The sequence below is a fragment of the Gobius niger genome, assembly GCF_951799975.1.
Source record: "Gobius niger genome assembly, chromosome: 16".
Classification (NCBI taxonomy): Eukaryota; Metazoa; Chordata; class Actinopteri; order Gobiiformes; family Gobiidae; genus Gobius; species Gobius niger.
Genome location: NC_136867.1, coordinates 13,376,239 through 13,397,562, shown reverse-complemented (window position 1 = coordinate 13,397,562; position 21,324 = coordinate 13,376,239). Strand labels below are relative to the sequence as shown.

The 21,324-nt window shown below is 38.5% G+C and overlaps 1 protein-coding gene across 3 annotated transcripts; it reads right to left on the bottom strand.

The window, feature by feature from the left end:
* Nucleotides 1–102: 102 nt before the first annotated feature.
* LOC306975421 (uncharacterized protein) lies at nt 103–5,249 on the bottom strand. 3 transcript variants are annotated; one of them, XM_079572952.1, is made up of 3 exons: nt 4,850–5,249; nt 975–3,011; nt 103–195 (listed from the first exon to the last, which is right to left on the bottom strand). In XM_079572952.1, the coding sequence occupies exons 1-2, from the start codon at nt 4,874–4,876 to the stop codon at nt 1,056–1,058; spliced, it is 1,983 nt and encodes a 660-aa protein (XP_079429078.1). In that variant the 5' UTR covers nt 4,877–5,249; the 3' UTR covers nt 103–195; nt 975–1,055. The 3 variants fall into 3 exon arrangements, with proteins under 3 accessions (XP_079429078.1, XP_079429080.1, XP_079429079.1); XM_079572954.1 differs by lacking the exon at nt 4,850–5,249 and having other exon boundaries at nt 975–3,421; XM_079572953.1 differs by lacking the exon at nt 103–195 and having other exon boundaries at nt 952–3,011.
* Nucleotides 5,250–21,324: the final 16,075 nt, after the last annotated feature.

Sequence of the window (21,324 nt, the reverse complement as noted above, 5' to 3'; positions counted from 1 at the left end):
TAAGTTCTTAGATAATGACAGTTTCATATGTAAGCCTACATTTTCCTTACATTGTATATATAGCTTTTGATGTTGACAGGTGTCGTGGACCAAGTAAAAGGCAGGGACAAAGGTGTTTAAAAAAAGGAAAGTTACTTAGTTTAATGCTCAAAATATGAATTAACAAAGGCTTACAAAAATAAGTAACAAACAAAACTTACAAAAATTTGGGCCCAACTTAACAGTAACTGAACTCAAAACCAACTGAGTGCAACAAAGGACCACAGTGCTTAAATAGGGGTGGAGTAAACCATATAACCAACATAAGAGGGAGGTATAACAAAGAAAACACAAACGTACTAAACTTAGCAAAACTTATCACACGAACAAAGTAAAGCAAACATAACTATAACTCAGCTCAAAAATGATAAGTGCAGATAAAGTAAGTTCAACAAACAAAATAACTAAATAAAACGTGTGACACTTGGTGTTCCCCCTCCGTTCATTGTTATGGTCCCCTCCAAGGTCTCAAAATGGCCTCCAACCCCTCCAGCCAGTCTTTGTCTGCAGCACACAAAATGGTGGTGGCAGAGGCATCCACCACACACGCCCCCTCCTCTTAAGGCTCGCCGGCACAGCGAGACAGGTAGTCAGCAGTGGCATTCTGCTTGCCAGGGATGTGATGCACCTCAAACTTGTAGGGTTGCATCGCCAGGTACCAGCGGGTTATTCGGCTATTTGTGTCCTTCATCCTCTCCAGCCATTTGAGCGCTTTGTGGTCAGTTTCCAGCCCAAACTGTCGCCCTAGCAGGTTGTAGCGGAGCGAATCCAGGGCCCATTTGATTGCCAGACATTCCTTCTCTATGGTAGAATAGCGTGTTTCTCTGGGATAGAGTTTGCGGCTGATGAAGGCAATTGGATGGCGGTCATCTGAGGGTCCCTGAAGCAGTACCGCCCCAAGACCTTTGTCCGACGCATCAGTCTGTAGGACAAACTCCTGGTGAAAATCGGGGCAGTGAAGCACAGGATCTCTGCTAAGGGCCTGCTGAATGTCTCTAAATGCTTTCCTGGCTTCTTCAGACCAGAGCAGTACGTTTGGGCCCCGAACTTGTCATGTCTGTAAGCAAAGAAGCTCTGGCAGAGTAATTGGGAATGAATCTGTGATACCAACCTGACATGCCCAGGAAGGATTTAAGTTGTTTTCTTGTCTGTGGAAGAGGGCAGGACCGGATAGCTTCAACCTTTTGAATTTGTGGCTTCACCAGTCCTCCACCGATGACAAAGCCCAGGTATTCCGTCTCCCTCTTGGCCATGGCACACTTGGCTGGATTCACTGTTAAACCGGCTTTCTGGAGACACTCAAAGACCACTTTCATGTGTTGTAGATGTTCCTCCCAGCTGTTGCTGTAAACAATGATGTCATCCAGATATGCAGAGGCAAAATGTGAAAGCCCACTGAGTACCTTATCCATTAGGCGCTGGAATGTGGCAGGAGCCCCGTGAAGTCCAAACGGCATCACCCGGAAGTGGTAGAGACCCCACGGTGTTCTGAAAGCCGTCAGCTCTCTGGACCTAGTGGTGAGTGGGACCTGCCAATAGCCTTTGGAAAGGTCAATGGTGGTGAGGTATTTTGCTTTGCCCAGTTTCTCGATCAGTTCATCAATACGGGGAGTTGGATAGGAATCAAACTTTGAGATTGAATTGAGGTAGCGGAAGTCAATGCAAAACCTAATTGTGCCATCCTTTTTAGGGACAAGCACAATTGGATTACACCACTCGCTTTGAGACACCTCAATAATACCCAGCGATAGCATTAGCTCAATTTCCTTTTTGAGTGGTTCGAGAAGTCTCTCAGGTATGCGATAGCTCATTCGTTTTGGAGCAGCTTCTTTTAAGATAATGTCATGTGTTATTACACTGGTACAACCTGGATTCTTCTGGAACACCTCCGATGCACAGACATCTCTCACCTCTGACTGCTGTTTTGCGGACAGGTGGTCCAGACAGGGGACTGAGGTTGCTGGGACTGGCAAATACTGCTCCTCGACTTCCTCATCCTCCGTACTCCGGATGTAGAAAGAGGCTTGTTTCTGTTCCTCCCGAGATACCCACTCCTTAAGCAGGTTCACATGAAGAATCCGTGTGGAGTGACTTCTTCCTGGAACAGAGACTTTATACGTTGTTGGTCCCAGTTTTCCCATGACCTCATAGGGCCCCTGCCACTTGGCCAGAAGTTTGCTATCCTGTGAAGGCAGCATAACCAGCACTTTCTGGCCCAGTTCGAACCCTCTCTCCCGGGCGGCAGAGTCATACCAGGTCTTTTGTTTGTGTTGAGAGGTCTTCATATGCTCCTGGGCAAGGGCAGTCATCTTCTCCAACTTCTCCCTCATCTGTATCACATAGGACACAATATTCAAAGGTTCTTTGTTAGTTTGTCCCCCCTCCCACAGTTCCTTTAAGACAGTCAGGGGCCCTCTCACTTCATGACCAAATAATAACTCAAATGGGGAAAACCCGGTGGAGGCTTGGGGAACCTCTCTGTATGCAAACAGAATATATGGGAGCCACTGGTCCCAGTCTAAGCCGGTTTCATTCACAAATTTCCGTAACATTTGCTTAAGTGTTTGATTAAATCTTTCAGTGAGGCCATCAGTTTGTGGATGATAAGGTGTTGTTCTCAGTCCTTTAATCCCCAACAACTGATACACATCTTTGAGCAGTTTAGACATGAAATTTGTGCCTTGATCAGTGAGTATTTCTTGGGGGAAGCCCACTCTGGAGAAAAACTGTACTAAACAGAAGGCGACATTCTTTGCTTTGACAGTCTTTAGTGGAAAAACTTCTGGATACTTCGTTGCATAATCCGTAATCACTAACATGAACCGGTTACCTGCTTTACTTCTTTCCACAGGTCCCACAATGTCCATACCAAGGCGCTGAAATGGTGTACTCACAATTGGAAGAGGCTGGAGTGGAGCTTTATTAGGGAATCTGGCTGATGTTACTTGACATTCTGGACAGCTCCTGCAAAACTGTACAACATCTTTACGCAAGCCAGGCCAATAGAAACAGCGCTTTATGCGGGCTAAGGTCTTGTGCTTCCCCAGGTGGCCAGCCCAGGGAATTGAGTGGCCCAACTTCAAAACTGTTTCTCTGACAGTTTCGGGGACTACAAGCTGTTTGGATGACCCATTTTGTCGGTAAAGAATGTCATTTTGAATGCAGAAATCCTTTTGCCTTACTTTAGCCTCTTCAAAGTAGTTTGCAAGATTAGAATCCTGGTGCTGCAGCTCTAGAATATTACCAGGGATTTCGAAATCTGGTAGTACCTCAGGCTTTGGTGACCCAGGAGGATTAACCACAGTCCCTCGAAACTTCTCCTTCCGCCGTTGTCTTCTGGATTTTCGCTCCTTGGTTTTTCCTGTGGGAAAGTCAACATCATAGAAAGGCAATGTACTGAGGTCAATGCCCGTTTCTTCAGGCTGCTTAGCCTGGGCCCTTGTTAGGACAACATTACACTGAGAAGGCTGCAACAGGTCAATTAGCACTGGTAGGTCACTTCCAAGGATTACAGGAAATGGTAAGATATCCGCCACACCAACATTAAGCAGGTAAGTTTGTCCCTTTACGGTCACATAGACATCAGCTGTAGGATATTTCTTTTCATCACCGTGGACACAGCAGATTGGAACGGTCTCAGTGGTGCAAATCGACTGAGGGGAGACATACTTGCGCTGAACCAATGTTTGTGTACTCCCTGTATCAATCAGTGCCTTGAGTGCCTGGCCATTGAGTTCTACAGATGTCTCCTTTAACGGCCGCCGTGCTCCAGCCTTTTGAATCTCTTCCCTGGGCACAAAACACATCTGGGACAATTTGACAGGATTTTGAGGGCACATTGGTTTGGTGTGACCCTCTTGTCCACACAAGTAACAAATAACTGTCCTTTTCCCTTGAAATCTTGAACCATGTGAGTTGGTAAAATGTTCTTTTGCAGGGGGCTTACCCACACCTGGAACCTGTTGGACTGAGTGTTGATTGCGGTCGTCATTTTTCCAGCTCTTGTTAGCCATCGACAAGTTATTCCTCCTTGCAGCCACAAACACATCCGCCAATGAGGCAGCCTCCTCCGCGGACTTTGGGTCATGTTCTTTTATCCACACTTGAAGTTCTGGTGACAACATTCTCAAAAACTGTTCCAGAATGATTATTTCATTGATTTCCTCAACTGTTTTACCTTTAGGTTGCACCCATTTACCATAGAGCTCCTTCAGCCTTACGTAGAGCTCTTTTGGTGTTTCTTCGGGCCCCACCTGAAGAGAGCGGAATCTTTGCCTGTAGGTTTCACTGTTAATGTCATACTTCTGTAGAATAGCTAGTTTGACTTGGTCATAGTTCATCGAAAAATCAACGTCCATATGTACAAATGCACTTCTGGCTTTGCCTGTTAGCAGTGGTACTAAGTGAAAAGCCCAGTCTGTTTTTGGCCATCTACAAGCAGTTACAATCCTCTCAAAAGTAATGAGAAAATGTTCAATGTCATCTTCCTCAGTCAGTTTTTGTAATTTAGGTGCTTGGGAGCAAGGAGAATGTGCTAAGAGAAGGTCACCTGACAGGCTATGTGAAGGTGAAAGCGCTTCTTCAGGCCCTGGTGTTGGTGTTGGCCGCACAGCAGGAGTGGTTTGACTCTCAACCTCCATTTTGAACAGGCTGAACTGCCTTTGCAGGTCAATAAAGTTCAGTTCTTGCCTTGCTGCTTCCCTATTCCACTTGGCGTCATTGGCCCTCTGTTGTCTTATGTGCGCTGTGAGAAGGTTTGCCAAATCAGCTAGTGTAGGTTCACTCGCCTCCTGTGGTTCAAGCTCTCCACCAACCGCTCCTCCCTCCTGAACATCATCTGCTTGCACCCCAGTCCCCAAGACTTCTGGGTCTGGACTGGGCATATGTCGACGCCCCCTTCCCCTTCCTGGCATTTTTTCCTTTTTTTTTTTTTTGGGAGGGGGGAGGGGATAGGTAGTGAAAAATTGGTCAAAAAGAGAAAAAACAAAAAACAACAAAAAACAAAAAAATCACCAGTGTCCTTAACTGAATGATCCCACCACTGCCACCAACTGTCGTGGACCAAGTAAAAGGCAGGGACAAAGGTGTTTAAAAAAAGGAAAGTTACTTAGTTTAATGCTCAAAATATGAATTAACAAAGGCTTACAAAAATAAGTAACAAACAAAACTTACAAAAATTTGGGCCCAACTTAACAGTAACTGAACTCAAAACCAACTAAGTGCAACAAAGGACCACAGTGCTTAAATAGGGGTGGAGTAAACCATATAACCAACATAAGAGGGAGGTATAACAAAGAAAACACAAACGTACTAAACTTAGCAAAACTTATCACACGAACAAAGTAAAGCAAACATAACTATAACTCAGCTCAAAAATGATAAGTGCAGATAAAGTAAGTTCAACAAACAAAATAACTAAATAAAACGTGTGACACTTGGTGTTCCCCCTCCGTTCATTGTTATGGTCCCCTCCAAGGTCTCAAAATGGCCTCCAACCCCTCCAGCCAGTCTTTGTCTGCAGCACACAAAATGGTGGTGGCAGAGGCATCCACCACAACAGGCTTCCCATGTAGAGATTCATTTAGGGATAACATGAAACTTAAATCCTCAAAGGGCAAATGCCGTCAGCAGCTTTGGGGTCTGTTCTTGACAAAAATATGTGTGCAGTAAAGTCAGACATGCATTTTCATGTATTCTGCGTCTTCATTCACAGACAGTATGCAAATCGGAGTAAGCTGTTGGTGCTTGCTCCTGTATTATGATATAATACTATGCCTCCAAGACATCTTTTTATAGCCCGTCTCCATGTTTGGCACAAAATCTATAAAAGTTCAAACCCGCAGGGAGCTGCTGAGCTTGATGACACAAGAAAGTTACAGTATTGAATTTAACCATGTAACCATTAGGTCTAGTTAGGCCAGTGCTAGTATAAGTTGTGGAGGTGGTAGTAATTAGTAAAGTACAAATTAATACTTTGTTAGAAATACTTCTCACATTAAATTGCTACAGATGTTTTCCCTTTAATCTTCTAGCAAAGTAAAGTGTTCCCACAATTTCCATGGTTATCATTTCAGTACCATAGTGTAATGCCTCATTTGAAAGCTAAGACCTACATAACTGATCGTAGCCTTTCTGTCTTGTTGTCACTGCCTATTTGTCACATTTATGTGTTTTTGTCTTTTTTGTAGCATTATTCTTGCGTTTTTGCCATGTTTTTGCCACGTTTTTGTCACTCTTTTGTTGCATTTTTGTGTCACTTTTTTGTGTTATTTTTGTCATGTTTTTGTCGCTTTTTTGTTGCTTTTTATGTGGATTTTCTTTCTTGAGACGTTTTTGTTACTGTTTTTGGTTGCGTTTTTGTTTCTTTCCGGAACATTTTTGCTGCCGTTTGTCACTTGTTTGTTGTGTTTTCATCCTTGTTTCCGTCACTATTTTGATACTTAATCTTTTTTTCTTTTTTTCTTTTTTTTACAAACGTTTAGATTTGGGTAAAACCAAACAGGAGAAACTGTGCTCGATTCAGGTGTGGGTTAAGAGGTGAAATGGGATGATGGCCTTGACTAAAATCCTGCACTTTCTTCACACTTGCACACTACCCAGATGTATCCAGTAGAGGGCAGTAAGTGGCGTCTTTTTTTCCCCTTCTTTCAATCATCCATTTATTGCAAGGTCAACATTTTGCATTAAACAGGCCGTAAACCAGTGTTTCAATCCAAATGTGAGGGATCTCTCATGATAAAGCAAGTTATAGTAAGTAGCACTAGCTAATTATTACTTTTTTTCAGTCATTTATGTTGTTGCGAGATGGCTGTTCATGAAAGCTTTAAAAGACACAAGCAGCCGATTAGGCCGCACTCATTTCCTGTGATTGTCGCTGGGTACTTCCTGTATTTAAAGTGTGCTTATGGCCTCAACAAACACCGGAAGCGTCTAGATTCACATAAATGCCCTGGCCACTTTCAGTCATAAAACACGGCCCTTTTGGACAAACAAGTGAATCATGTGTCTCCGTTTAGCAGCTGAATAATTTGGCTTATCAAGATAAAGCATGTTTTCAAAGAACTATTTTTGTGCCATTTAAAGGGCCATATCTATTCGTGTTAGTCGTGAAACTCAACATACATTCACTTCAGTAAATGTTGTTAATATTGTTCGATTGCAGTGCTTAAAACAATTTCTTCGCAATAACATAGTTCATTTAAGATCTTACCCCAAGCCTGAGCCGAGGGCGTTTTCTCCAGTTCAGCTTTACCGACGTGGGCGGGGTTAATTCGGGCTTGTTTATCGGAGTGTTCAGGACACAACGTTTTTTTTTTCCTAGGATGGGAAAGGCCACATTTGAAAACAACCCTAGTTTAAACTGATCCAAGCTACACGTACACGTAAACCTGTAGATCTAAACCTAACCCTAACCTTCAAAACACAGAAATCAATGGAAAAAGCCCTTTCCCATCCTAGGAAAAAAAAAAATTGCATCCAGGACAGTCCTGTAAAGACTCAAGGACACATCCTTATATGTCCTTTAGATGGCGCCATAAACCTCAATAGGCTCACCTCAAGCAGATACACGTTCACGTATGCTGTGATAAATAATTTGTTTTCACAATTACCAACATAACAAGATGATCTATATTTCTGAGAACAGAAACAGGGGTTGATGCTATGTCTCACAATTGGATTTATTATTGACAGATTGCACATGAGCCCAAGGCCCTATCCCCGGTTTATTGTAATTAAAGCCCTCTGTTATTCAAATGTCATTTATCATAGCATACGTGAACGTGTATCTGCTTGAGGTGAGCCATTTGAGGTTTATGGCGCCATCTAAAGGACATATAAGGATGTGTCCTTGAGTCTTTAAAGGACTGTACTTTGAGAGGTTGATGAGAACTACATGAGCGTACTTTCAGTTGCGGGAACCGGAGCAACCGCAAAGAAATCCACCGAGACAAGAGGAGAACATGTAAACTCTTCACAGAAAAGCCCACGTGGTTCGGGAATCGAACCTGCTTGGTGTGAAGCTCATTTTATTATGTTCATTTATTTTATCTCTAATTTAAATATCTATAATTGTATAACTGTGTAGTGTTTTCTGTAATTACTCATTTGTGGATCGCTAATCATTTAGAATGTATTTGGTGTTACAATTCAAAAGTGAACAATAAAAAAAAATCATAACTATAATAACAAACTTAAAATGGAATTACTGTATGCAAATGTTTTTCATTTTGATTTATTGCTTTATTTACTTGATTATGTTCACCTTTGTTATGCTTTTCTAATGAATGTAACAAGAATTATGAATTCAAATTCATTTTACTTCCAATATTTTTTTGCTTGTTTTGTGTCCATCAAGGATACAGCCTTGTTTTTTTCAGCTTCTACCATATGTGATAATGTGGCACAAAATCAGACCTGGAATTGGTTTCTTTGATCGTTTTCACACCATGACCTCATATAGTGTGTCACATCATAAAGTGTCATTGTCGTAGAGATTTTTGTGATTTATATTTTTATTGATTTTTTCTTTATACCAATATGACCGTGAGGTCAAAATTCAATCAAGGCGTCACATAAGTCGTACAAGTCACAGATTGAAGTGCAGAACACAAAAACAAAACGTTGTTTTTGTTGTTGTTTTTGTTGTTTTTTTGTTTTTGTTTCTTCTGTTTTGTTTTTTTCCCTCTTGATGAAAAAGATGAAAAAAATAGACAATACAAAAAATGTCAAAAATTAAAAATAAAAGGGGGGGGGGGGGGGGGTTACTAGCCCAAGGTGGGGGCCAAGAGGTCAAGGGAAACAAAAAGAACAACACACAAAAAAAACCTAACCGAAAACAGAAAATAATAATAATAATAATAATTATTATTATTATTATTATTATTTCAAAACATCACCTTTGTAAATAGGATTGTATCGGTGTCCATATTTGCCAAAACATATCTTGTTTCTCATTCAACTCAAAAGTTAACTTTTCTAAAGGGATAATCGAGGATATCTGAGCCAACCACATGTCCATTGTAGGTATTTGAGATGATGACCAATTTAGAAGAACACACACACACATTTTCTTGCCAGTGACAAGATAATTATTAACAGAGATTCGGTAGCCCTATCAAAGAGATGATCGGTGTTCAGATTTAACAAATATAATGATGGTGACATGGCAAATGAGATTCTTGTGATTTCCTGGATTACAAGGTGTACATCTTTCCAAAATCGGTTGATATGTTCGCATTCCCAGAACAGATGCAATAAAGTGCCTTTTTGTTTTTTACATTTATAGCAAAGGTCAGAATAATCGGGATACATTTTCTGGAGACGTACAGGTGTATAATAAAATTTATGAATCAGTTTAAAATTTTGTTCTTGAATTGATAGCGAGGTGCATTTTGGAAATGTTTTCTTACAAATTTCGGACCATTCTTTTGAACTAAAGGTTGTTCCCAAATCATGTTCCCAAGACTGTTTTAGTGGGTCAAAATCATTAGAACTTTGTTGTGACAAAAGGGCATAGAACTCAGACATCTTTCCCTTTAGCGATCTAGCTGAGATCATCGTGTATTCCAACTTGGACAGACAAAGTCTAAGCTTTTCTTCCTTTAGCAGAGAGTTTATGTAATTTCGAATTTGGAGATACTTATAGAAATCTCTTGCTGGAATATTGAATTCATTCCTCATTTGATCAAAGGATTTCATGATATTTTTTGAAAACAAGCTTGCAAATTTGGTAATACCCTTTGATACCCAATAGGAAAGTCCAATACTTTTTATTTGCTCAGGGATATCAGGATTTGAACATAGTGGAGATTGTAAAGATAAAGCTAAAGGGATATTTAAATGTTTCTTCACATCCTTCCACACCTGCCACGTATTGTGGATTATCAAGTTTGTCCTTATTTGTTCCACTTTTGTTATATTATTGATAAAAGGAATATATTCCAGTTTTAAAGGGCTACATATAGAAGATTCCAGTTCAACCCAGGTAGATTCATCTCTTTTTAGAAACCAATTGGTCATCATTCTTTTTTTTTTCTTTTTTTTTCTTCTTTTTTTTATTGTGACAATTACAAAGAAAAGAAAACAAGAACAACAGACATTACAAAGAACAGACAACAGATCTCATGTGACATTAAACCAGAAAACTTTTGGGAAGAATTTCATAGGCTGTATTGGTAGGCGTACTGGGCGTGTGTGTGTGAGCGCGTTTATGTGCGTGCGTGCATGTGAGAGCTTTCGTGTGTAATGGGAAAAAAGAAAAAAGAAAAGTAAAAAAAAGACGATAGAAAAATTATATTCAATTCTAATCCTTGTTGTCATTGTCATCATCAACACCGTCATCCATACTGACATTATACTGTATCTAATGAAAATCACAATTATGATTATTATATATTTGCATATATATACATATACACACACACACACACACATACATATACATATACACATACACATACACATACATATATACACATACACACACACAGACATACATACAGATATCAACAACAACCCTGTTAATAATAGGATAATAATAATAATGCTAGCAGTAGTAGTAATAGTAATAATAATAATAATATTCATAATCAAAGTCATGTTCAATAGTCTTATGATCACGAAATTACTTATTTTTTGTATTTTTTTTGTATTTTTTTTTCATCCATTTGTTCTCCACCATTCTGCCCCTGATCTACACTGCGTTCCAAATTATTATGCAAATTGGATTTTTGTGTCAAAAAGGTAAAAAAAAAAAACAATAATAATGAAACTCATGGATGGTATCGTGCCTTGGGGCTCTATGAATCACTGACATTAATCTCAGAGACCTGTAATGATTAGTTTTCAGGTTAAGCCCAGTTAAGGGAAAAACTACTGAAAAAGGGTGTTCCCCTTTATTATGCAGATCATCATTTTCAAGCAATATGGGAAAGAAAAAGGGACTTTCTGCTAATGAAAAGCATGAAATAGTTGAATGCCTTGGTCTAGGTATGAAAACCTTCGATATTTCATGAAAGATTAAGTGTAATCATCATACTGTTAAGAGATTTGTGGATGATTCAGAGCACACTCCGTTTTGTGCAGATAAAGGCACAATATGGACGGTTTCTGCCAGACAAACACATCACATTAGGAGAACAGATGCTACAAAGCAGCAGACAGGTATTTGAAGCTGCTGGTGCCTCTGGAGTCTCCCGAACATCAAGGTGTAGGACCCTCCAGAGGCTGCAGTTGTGCATAAACCTTCTATCCGGGCCTCCCCTAAACGGTTAATGGAATGCTGATGAACAGAAACGGCTGCAGTGGCTCAGAAATACATGAGGACTCATTTTCAATGAGGCCGTGTAACCCTGGATGGTCAGATCAATGGAGTAGTGGATGGTTGGTGAATGGCCACAATGTCCCAACAAGGCTGTGACGTTAGTAAGGAGGTGGCGGAGTCATGTTTTGGGCCAGAGTCATGGGGAGAGAGCTGGTCGTCCCCATTAGGCCCTTTTAGGCTCCCTGAAGGTGTGAAAATGACCTTTGAAATATATGTGGAGTTTCTGACTGACCACTGTCTTCTATGCTACAAGATGAAGAGCTGTGCTTTCCCTAACAAAATCCTCTTCATGCATGACAACGCACCATGTCCTGCTGCAAAGAAAACCTCTGCATCACTGGCTGCTATGGGCAGAAAAGGAGAGAAACTCATGATGTGGACCCCCTCCTCCCATGACCTCAACCCTGTTTGTTAGAGAAATAACAATGGTGTTCGAGAGGATAGATGAATGACAGGCAGCAGTCTGGATGTCTTATGCAGGAGAAGTTTATTTACCATCGGTGCGGGACCCGGAGACATGAACTCGAGACATTGCGCTAGTCCTACCATTCAAGTCTGTCTATGCTTCCACAGAAGAGGGATAAATACCCTCTCAGAGCGTCATACTGATACGCAAGCAGTCAGTGGCAGAGAGTGGCGCCTGAGCACCACAGTCAAGGCTATGACAGAGATAGTACGACTGTACAGCCTGACCCAGTATGATAAATAGCGATTTAATGTTATCCTCTAACACTCCTCCCTTTCAAAACTACAGTTTTCTAGTGGTTTTGACTAAGTGAAAAATCAAAATTAAACGCCAGCATAAAATAAACCTGAATCAACTACCTAAGTTTCAATTTAATCCAAACCCAAGATTTTAGAATAAAATCAAAATTCAAATGGTTTATCTATGCCCTAAGTGGAAGCATACACAGAATTGACATTTCAAAACAACATTCAACACTTCATGTGAAGTACCACAGTACATAGTTATACGGGTCATTGTGATGGAATTAAATGACCCCCCTCCCAGTGACCCCAAAGTACTGAGACATGTGCATCATTAGATTCACTAATCACCCAATCGGGGCAAATACTGCTACCAATAAAAACACATGCATCAAGTACTAAAGGCGTGTAAAAGGGGGTACCATGACCAAACCTCAAATCCCCGACCTGATTGCCAATTATCAGGGATAAGTAAAAGATCATGGCCGCCAATCAGTTTCTCCTGCAAATGATATATTATTGGTCCAAGTCAGAAAATGTACATACAATAAAATACAAACACAACACAATATTCAAAGATATGAATCAATCAATTCTCATGAAAATCATATTCACATATTAAGAGAATGCTCATAGCAAACTATTAATCATGAAACAATCTTCATACCGGATGGTTAATTTCAACACAACACTTGTGAGGCCCGTCAAAACACCTCCAGGTGCTCCAGATCTATACGGATCACGAGTAGACTATCGTGCCGTAACACCTCTTGGTGTGTCTTTGGGATTATTCTGCCCACACACACCAAGAGTTCCCTATTGTCTTCCAAGTCTTCAGGTTGAAATAGAATGGCGTGGAGAATTGGCAGCGTCCATTGAGAAGGGTGCAAGCTCATTCACTCGTGCACAATGAATTTTCCTTAAAATTCAAATCTAACGAGATCGTAAGTCTTATTATTTGTTATCCCTTGCTTCCAATGTTTTAATCAAGATTAAAAATAATGTTACTGAAAACTGCTAAGCAAGAAACCATCATTCAGGACAAAATATATTAAATCCTCTTATACTTCAGGCGTAATGGCCTCTGAAATAGAGCTTAAAACCCTTCCTTTTTGACCTAAACATACCTGCAATGAGTAACACACACAAAACATAACATGAAAGAACCTCACCACAAGATAACCAAGTATTGAATACCTGCCCTTTTATCTTGTGAATCTGTACCTGCAAAGTTATGAATTGAAATAAAATGAAATTGGTAAGTTGAATAACTAAGCCATAAAGAATAAGCACCAAAGATTAAAAAATATAAATGCAAAATCAAAATATAAGCTGAAAACTGACTGGACCAAAATGAGTAATAATATATAGAAAGAATAAACTAGAAAAATAGAAAATGCTAAAATAATAATAATAATAATAATAATAATAATAATAAAAATAGGTAATAATAATAATAATAAAAAATAGGTAAATATAGAAATAAAGTATTTTAAAAAATATGTCTAGCCTCACACTAAGTCCTAATCAATCTATATGCCTTTGTCGCTTTAATTGAAACAAACTGCCAACCATCATTGGTTTAAGCGGGAACAAATCCTGGCTTTAACGCTCCCTCGGTGTTGGCCACTAGTGACGGACTTCAGTGATATGGCCAGAAAAAAATAAACAAACACTAAATAAATGAACACTACATCTAAAATACATGCTGTAAAATTAAAAATACATGAAAGCTTATTAACTATAAAAGAGTAATAAAATATAAAATAATAAATGTCAAATATAAAGTAAATATGAATACACACAACTATGAAATAAGTAAATATAGCCAAGTAAAAATGTAAATATAGAATAAAAGCACTTATGAATATATAAATGAAAATAATAATGAAAAATGAATAATACAATATAAAATAATTAATGTAAAAAATGTAAATATAAAATGAAAGCACTTATAAATATATAAATGAAAATAATAATGAAATGTGAAGTAAATGTAAAAACAATGGGAGTGTGTAAGATGAATCTTTCCATTTAAACTTTATTCAAACTCCAATGGATGTGTGTTTGCCTTCCTGCCAGATCCAACCTGTCTCTCAGGTTGCCTGTGGAAAGAATGTTATACCTTGCAAACATCAACACATCAGTATAATTTCTACAAACTTACCGATTAAGTATGACCTTTCACCAGAGTCAGCTTCAGCCATCATGACATGAATATTAATCATTACTATCATTTGCAAGTTAAAATATTTGATGAGTTAATAAGTGTTTCTTTCTCTTGCTTGGAAACACAAAATAGATACACAAAGGATACTGATGCTCAGGCACGACCTCCAGACATCCAGAACAAACCGACATTTTCTTCTTCCACGTTGCCTCCTGCAACAATAAAGAAGCACACTCCGGCCTGCATAAGACCATATTTTATCATGCCATTGGTATTATTGTTCTCGGCTCATCAGCTCCCGTCCTGAATCAGACCCTCCTGCATCAGAATTCCTCCTGTAAATTCCCTGTCTCTGTGGGAAATTAACATCATCAACCTGGAAATAATATGGATTAAAACATGTTACACACTCACAATCAAAACAATCACACTCTTTAATATCATTGTATTGTAAATATAAAAAATTAAATCATGGCATTAGTATGTTAGTATTAAGCAATAATGGCATTACACATTTCCTATTTTCAGAACAACTGGGTTTCACTTACACAACACTTCTTTATTCTTTATTATGTTACGTTATTTCTGATACTTTCCCTGTGTTTAATTATCAGGTTTTGAACTTGAAATTAAACTACTTGCTGTATCTTTTGTTTTCTCATTATTTGTTTATTTAGATCAGAAAGAGTCACAATTATTTCTACAGACAGCAAATCTCCTCTGCTTCTTGGCCCCTCCTTTTTTTCAACAATTATAACGAGCTCCGTGTGCACCCAGAATCGTGATTAGTGTTGAAAGCTGGGCAATATACTTTTGAGGCCATAAGTGTGACCTTTTGAGTGACTCTTGAGATACTGGATTACACTGAAAACTCTTGCTAGTCCGAAATAAAACATGTTTGCCAGCACAAATTTCAAATTTGAAGACACCGCTCTACTTACACTGTATGCAAACCTCTTCATTAGGCTGCATACAGCTCGAAATCACAGCCTCAGATCTAAATCTAAGAACACACGATGCGTTCAAATCTGGATTCAGCCTCCACTGACAATTCTTTGCAAACAACACAATATTTCAACCTAAGCATCCTAAAGTCTTCCAATGTAAATGATCACCTTTATCATAAACGCTTCAAATTAACATACACCAGTATCTCCACTGATCAAAATTTAGGACTTCTCATTTTACCTAAAACCGAAACCAACAACAAAATCCAGAATCAACTGCACAGTCAATTTCTGTGCAGAACTCACTCAATTTACTTAAATTAAATTCACGACATCTTTTATCAATTTCAGAAAGTTCAGAAAGAACATAAACACAAACAACAAATTGTTAAGCCTTAACCCTCCTTGGGTACTAACAAAAAATTAATCCCTACAGTCCTATCAACAAAACTATTTCACACGAGTGGTAACTTGTGGATATTTATCTTTCAAAGTTATGTTATCGGCTGTTACAGATCAATGCAACTGCGCTACACAGTAATTTGGGAATTACTCTATTTTTGAGAGGCTAAAATGTTGTTTATTGCATACTATTACTGACTGAACATTCAAATCTCTCTGTCTGTCGTTTTATTATTTTATTTTTGTAAAAAATTGTTATCTCTTAAAATATCCAATAAAATGTATTTATTTATTTATTTTAACTTGATTATTTTTGCTGTTTAAGATGCAGACTCATTGACCAATTTGAGCATTCTATAGTCAAAAATATCAAAATGAGAAGAAAAAAAATAATAATTATAAATCGCAGCAAAAGAGGATCCCATGGGCCGCTGACCCATCGGCAAAAACACCAAAAATTGCTAAAAAAAAGTAAATATAAAATAAGTATATAGCAAAAAAACTTAAAAAAATGTAGGTCCAAGTGGTACAGAGAGCAAGGCATCAGACCTGGGCAAATTGTGAGCACTAGTCCTCCTGCAGACAACTGTTCAAGGCTTTCGAGGGGCAGCAGCAGCGGGGCTTTTGTTGGCATGTTTTCGAGGACAGTTTCTCAGCGAGGCAGAGCAGACTCTCAGTTCGGTGGACGATCAGTTTGGCGGACTTTCTCTTCGGCAGACTATCGATTCGGTGAACTTTCATTTCAGGGTCTTTGAGCAATGCACTTGGACCAATGCCCACGCAACGCGCAACAGGCCCTTGCCTTTCCCCATCACCACCAAAAATGGCAAAGTAAAATCTAAAATCTAAAACCTACAAAATTCAGCATGTCCTATTACGCAAAGCATCACAAAAATAAAAGCAAAAATTCTGTACTTTATCAAAAAAGGCCCATCCTCAAAAGAGTCAATGCAGCATGCTTGAAAGTAAGCATAGTGTTATTCATTTCTCCTTTTGTCTTTAATGTGTTTAATTTTAGTTGCCTTTAGGTTCTTAAAACCACATCACTAAGATTAAAACATCAAGAATTGAGATACTGTACTACAAGTTTTCTTTAAATCTTTAACTATATTTTACTATATTAAATTCAATTGTCTATTCCAGACTTAAATTAAATTGGTCTCTAAAGTTTAATTTACACATTTCTGGTCAGGACCCCCAAAAACCCTTTGCGAACTATTCGAGATATAAAGTGTTTAGTGATTTAGACAATGTCAAGCAAAACAGCACTTAAACTCTTTTATATTATTTGCATAATTTTCTTTTATTTGACCTCTATATTCAAATCAGTGCTGTTTGCAATTAGGAATTATTTAAAATTCATATTATCTCAGTGCTCGCTATCTCCTGGGGGATCCTAACCCCTACTTTGGGAACAACTGTTCCGACTAATGTTGGAATTTGTCAAGACACTTAGTTTGCATTCTAAACCTCTGGTTACCTTTGTCGCAAATATGTTTCTCCTAAACACAGTTTGGACTCCAGCTGACCTTGTCTTGAACCTTGTTCTCGAGGCATTACTTAGAAGAGCAAAGGAAGTGTTTTGACTACTCCAATCTAATCTTGGGCACAAAATGTAACAAAGCAAATACTTAAACTATCTTTAAAGGAACCAGGAAAAGCCAACCTGCCGTAATCTGGGCATCTCTCAATATTCAAATCTTTTATAAAGATTAACGATGTGCAACTCCTGTACAACTGAGAGCCTATATAGACATTCAGAGCCTAGAAAGACAGAGTTAAATTTCACTTTACCACAAGTCTAAACAGTGAAGACAAAATAACAAAATATAATATTTTTCAGGTCCTGGTACTTTTAGAACCAGGCCTACAAACTCAGGCTTCTCAAGCAAATCACAGCAGAACAACATTTATCCATCTATTCTATTATTGGGCTAAAAAACTAAAAATGCAAGCCATTTCAACTTCTCGATTGTACGCATTTTACTTTTAAATTTGTTTGACTGTGATCAATATCATTTGTTTTTATTGCTACTCACACACAAATCATGCCTTTTATTAACATAACTACTTGTAGTTATACATCTTTCCCTCATAGAATTTTTCCTTGTGTATTTTAAAACCCAGTTGTTATACTCACAAGTTGCAGCTAAAACAGAGACATTGTGACATTGTGACACCGGAAGTCAGTCCTCCACACAGTTCCTGTGGCCTGTAACAGATTATAAAGCAGCATCAATTCACAAAAATAACACATTTTTCAATTCATCATCACCGTCATGTGAACATCAATTGATTGTGATTCAAAATGCGGACATTGTTTACCCTACGGGGACTCTTAACTTGTATCATTGCTTTACCAATGCATTATCATTATTCAAAGGCATACCCCCCTATTCTATGAAATAGTTATAGCAAACAATGTTGGCATTTTGTTTTGTTAAACTGACTCAACAATCTTCCGAGGCAAGAGTTTATCAGGAACGCTCTGCTCATGGACCTTCACAGACAGAGACAAAACAATAACAGATAGGAGAAACAGTAGATGTGGACAGAGGAGACAAGGCAGAGACACAAAATGTGAGCATCACTCTCCCTGAATTATTCTTACTTTGAAATAAGTGAAAATGTTCATAATTTGGTCTAACATTATGTCATTGCATCTTGCTGAATGTCAAAGAAACCGAACAGCGTCAGGTCACCCCTAACAACACAATCTGTCCTTTGTATAAAACTGACAGATCCCTTACTTTGTTCATTCAGACCCTTGTTCTTCTTTGACCCTGTGTCCGTGAAAACTCTCTACTCTCGTAGTTTGTTGCTTGTGAACACGGTCGGTGTTATACAGCAAGACCTTCACTTATAAGTCCAGATATAGGTGAAATCTCTGGCAAATTACTTATGTGAGAGTAACATTACTTTGAAATAATTTAGTTTTTACTCGCTCAAGTGCAGTGGTGGAAAGCAACAAAGTAAAAGCACAAGTACAAGCAAAAGGTAAAAGTATGGGCATCTTACTTTTCTTTAGTAAATTTATGATGAATGAACCTCTACTTTACTTCACTATATTTTTCAATTGGGTTAAAAGTAAAGCATTTTATTTTCAAAGTGACCTCATTACGATGAACTGGTTAGACCCAATTTAGACTTGGTTTAGTGGTTTAGTCTTTTAAACCTTGTTTTAAACCCGGTTCAAACCTAGTCCAATGGTTTACTCCTTTAAACCTTGTTTTAGACCTTGTTTAAACCGGATTCAAATGATTTTAAAATCCTGCACAATAATCTCTTAAATACCTTCACCTTCCGCTTATAAAGCACATTCCACAATGCATAACTCAACACTTCTACTTAAGTCAAAATCATGTCAGATACCTTCACTTCTTCTCAAGTAAAAGAATCTGTATCTGCACTCTTAAGTAAGAGTGTCGAGCAATTCCTCCACCACTGGATTTTACTCGCTCAAGTGTACTCGAATGCTGTGAGTACTGAGTAACTGTGAGGATGGTGTTGCCTCTATTTTACTTTGTTGGTGTCAGTGTAATCTTATTACCAAAGAATGTACAGTTTTACTCAAATAAGCATGTTGTTATCGCAAAATAACTCAGTACACTTTATGTTCTCTGTGTGTCCATTATAGCCCTAAGAAAAAAATTCAAACAAACATCAAATAAACCAAGCAAACAAAGCAAACCAAGCAAGGAAGCACAGAATATGAAATATAAAAACATGGAAATAAAGATCTACTCGCTGCATCCAGAGCCATAGCCATCAGTTACATTTCTCTCAATGTTCATCAGTTGATTCTGGAGTTTCACAGTTAGATTAGAAATGAACAAACACAACAGCCTCCATAGGTTGTATATGGAGCGTACGTGTTCCTCTCTTTTGTGCACATCTCAAAAATCGGTGCTAAGCGGGTTATCTCTCTTAGGAGAAAAATATCCTAGGTTCATCTCCTACCCATAATCCCTTAGCACCAGTACAACTACTCTCTCTACTTCTTGTAACTATTCTATAGTCAGAAGAAAAATCAGCAGATGTATATTAAACCACAAGCTTTTATGACCACTAAAAACAGATAGTTCTATTCAAGTTTTCACACCAGCCTGTGGTCACAGTCCTATGACTGTGGCGTATTTCTAAGTCCAACTGCCTTAGTAATTAATTACACGGCCAATGTAATTATTACCGACTCAATATTCAGCACTTAGTTCAAAATTAAAAGTAACATGAAACAACAGCTTTACACAGTAGCCCACAGCTTTTGCTTTGACCCACACTTGCTATCCGTAAACCAGACATAGAGACCAGTGACCTGGACCCAGACTCGTTTACAGCTTTCTGGAGCATTCTAGCTTCCTGGCTATGTCGGTGTGAGGCCTTTTGTTTGACACTAAAATTAACATTAAACAAAGCTTTACACTCAAGATAGTCTATAATATGTGTTCCTCACTTTTGCCTATGACGGCTGGTAGATAAACAGTAGAGTCAACAAATTTAAAACCTGACCTACTCTAAACTGTATGCATGGAGCTTCACAGATTATTGCAGCTATTTCAGTTCAAGCTTTGTGCATCGGAATACCCCAGTCACGGACCTAAAGTCCCTACTCTCGACCGGAACCAAACATCCAGAATTAACCGATAACATGAGATTATGTCATTTTTACTAATTGTACGTTTCCCATTGCATTGTTCTTTTTTCTATCAAGCATGAACCTGGCAAGGCCATTCCCCCTCCCTTTTATCAAAGGATAAAAATGCACCTACCAGATCAGCTGTAGACATGTTCGTTGACGCCAAATCGTTAGAGAAATAACAATGGTGTTCGAGAGGATAGATGAATGACAGGCAGCAGTCTGGATGTCTTATGCAGGAGAAGTTTATTTACCATCGGTGCGGGACCCGGAGACATGAACTCGAGACATTGCGCTAGTCCTACCATTCAAGTCTGTCTATGCTTCCACAGAAGAGGGATAAATACCCTCTCAGAGCGTCATACTGATACGCAAGCAGTCAGTGGCAGAGAGTGGCGCCTGAGCACCACAGTCAAGGCTATGACAGAGATAGTACGACTGTACAGCCTGACCCAGTATGATAAATAGCGATTTAATGTTATCCTCTAACACTGTTGAGAACCTTTGGAGCCTCAACAAAAAACACTTCTATGAGGGTGGGAGGCAGTTTTCATCCAAACGGCAGCTCTGGGAGGCTATTCTGACATTCTGCAAAGAAATCCAAGCAGAAACTGTCCAAAAACTCACAAGTTTAATGGATTTAAGAATTTTGAAGCTGCTATCACACAAGGGCTCCTATGGTAAAATGTAACTTGACCTGTTAATATTTTTTTGATTGAAATAGCTTTTGATTTCAGTAAATATGACCTCCTAATGCTACAAATACAACAAATGACCATTTTCAGTTAATTACAAGCTTTAAAATGTATTGAAACGATGAGTTGCATAATAACTTGGAACAGTGGATTTTGAGGTTTTTACTATATTTATTTTTGAAAAAAATACTGTTATCACTAGGAAATTTTTTCCACCACATTTAAATGATCCTCTACCAGGTAAAGACTTGAAAATTATGCTGACTCTCATTTGAGTTGACAATTTAGAAAATCTTTGAAAAAATGTCATTTGCATAATAATTTGGAACGCAGTGTATATCTGTATTGTTGTTGTTGTTTTTTGTTGTTGTTTTACCCTAAAATGGGCTACGGTGCATTAAAAG

Bases quoted from the DNA above. Each gene is read 5' to 3' on its own strand.
- LOC306975421 (XM_079572952.1), bottom strand. From the start codon at position 4,876: ATGATGTTCAGGAGGGAGGAGCGGTTG. The intron at 3,012-4,849 runs GTGGAGAGCTTG...GATGTTGTACAG, and splicing joins TCAGGAGGGAGGAGCGGTTG to TTTTGCAGGAGCTGTCCAGA.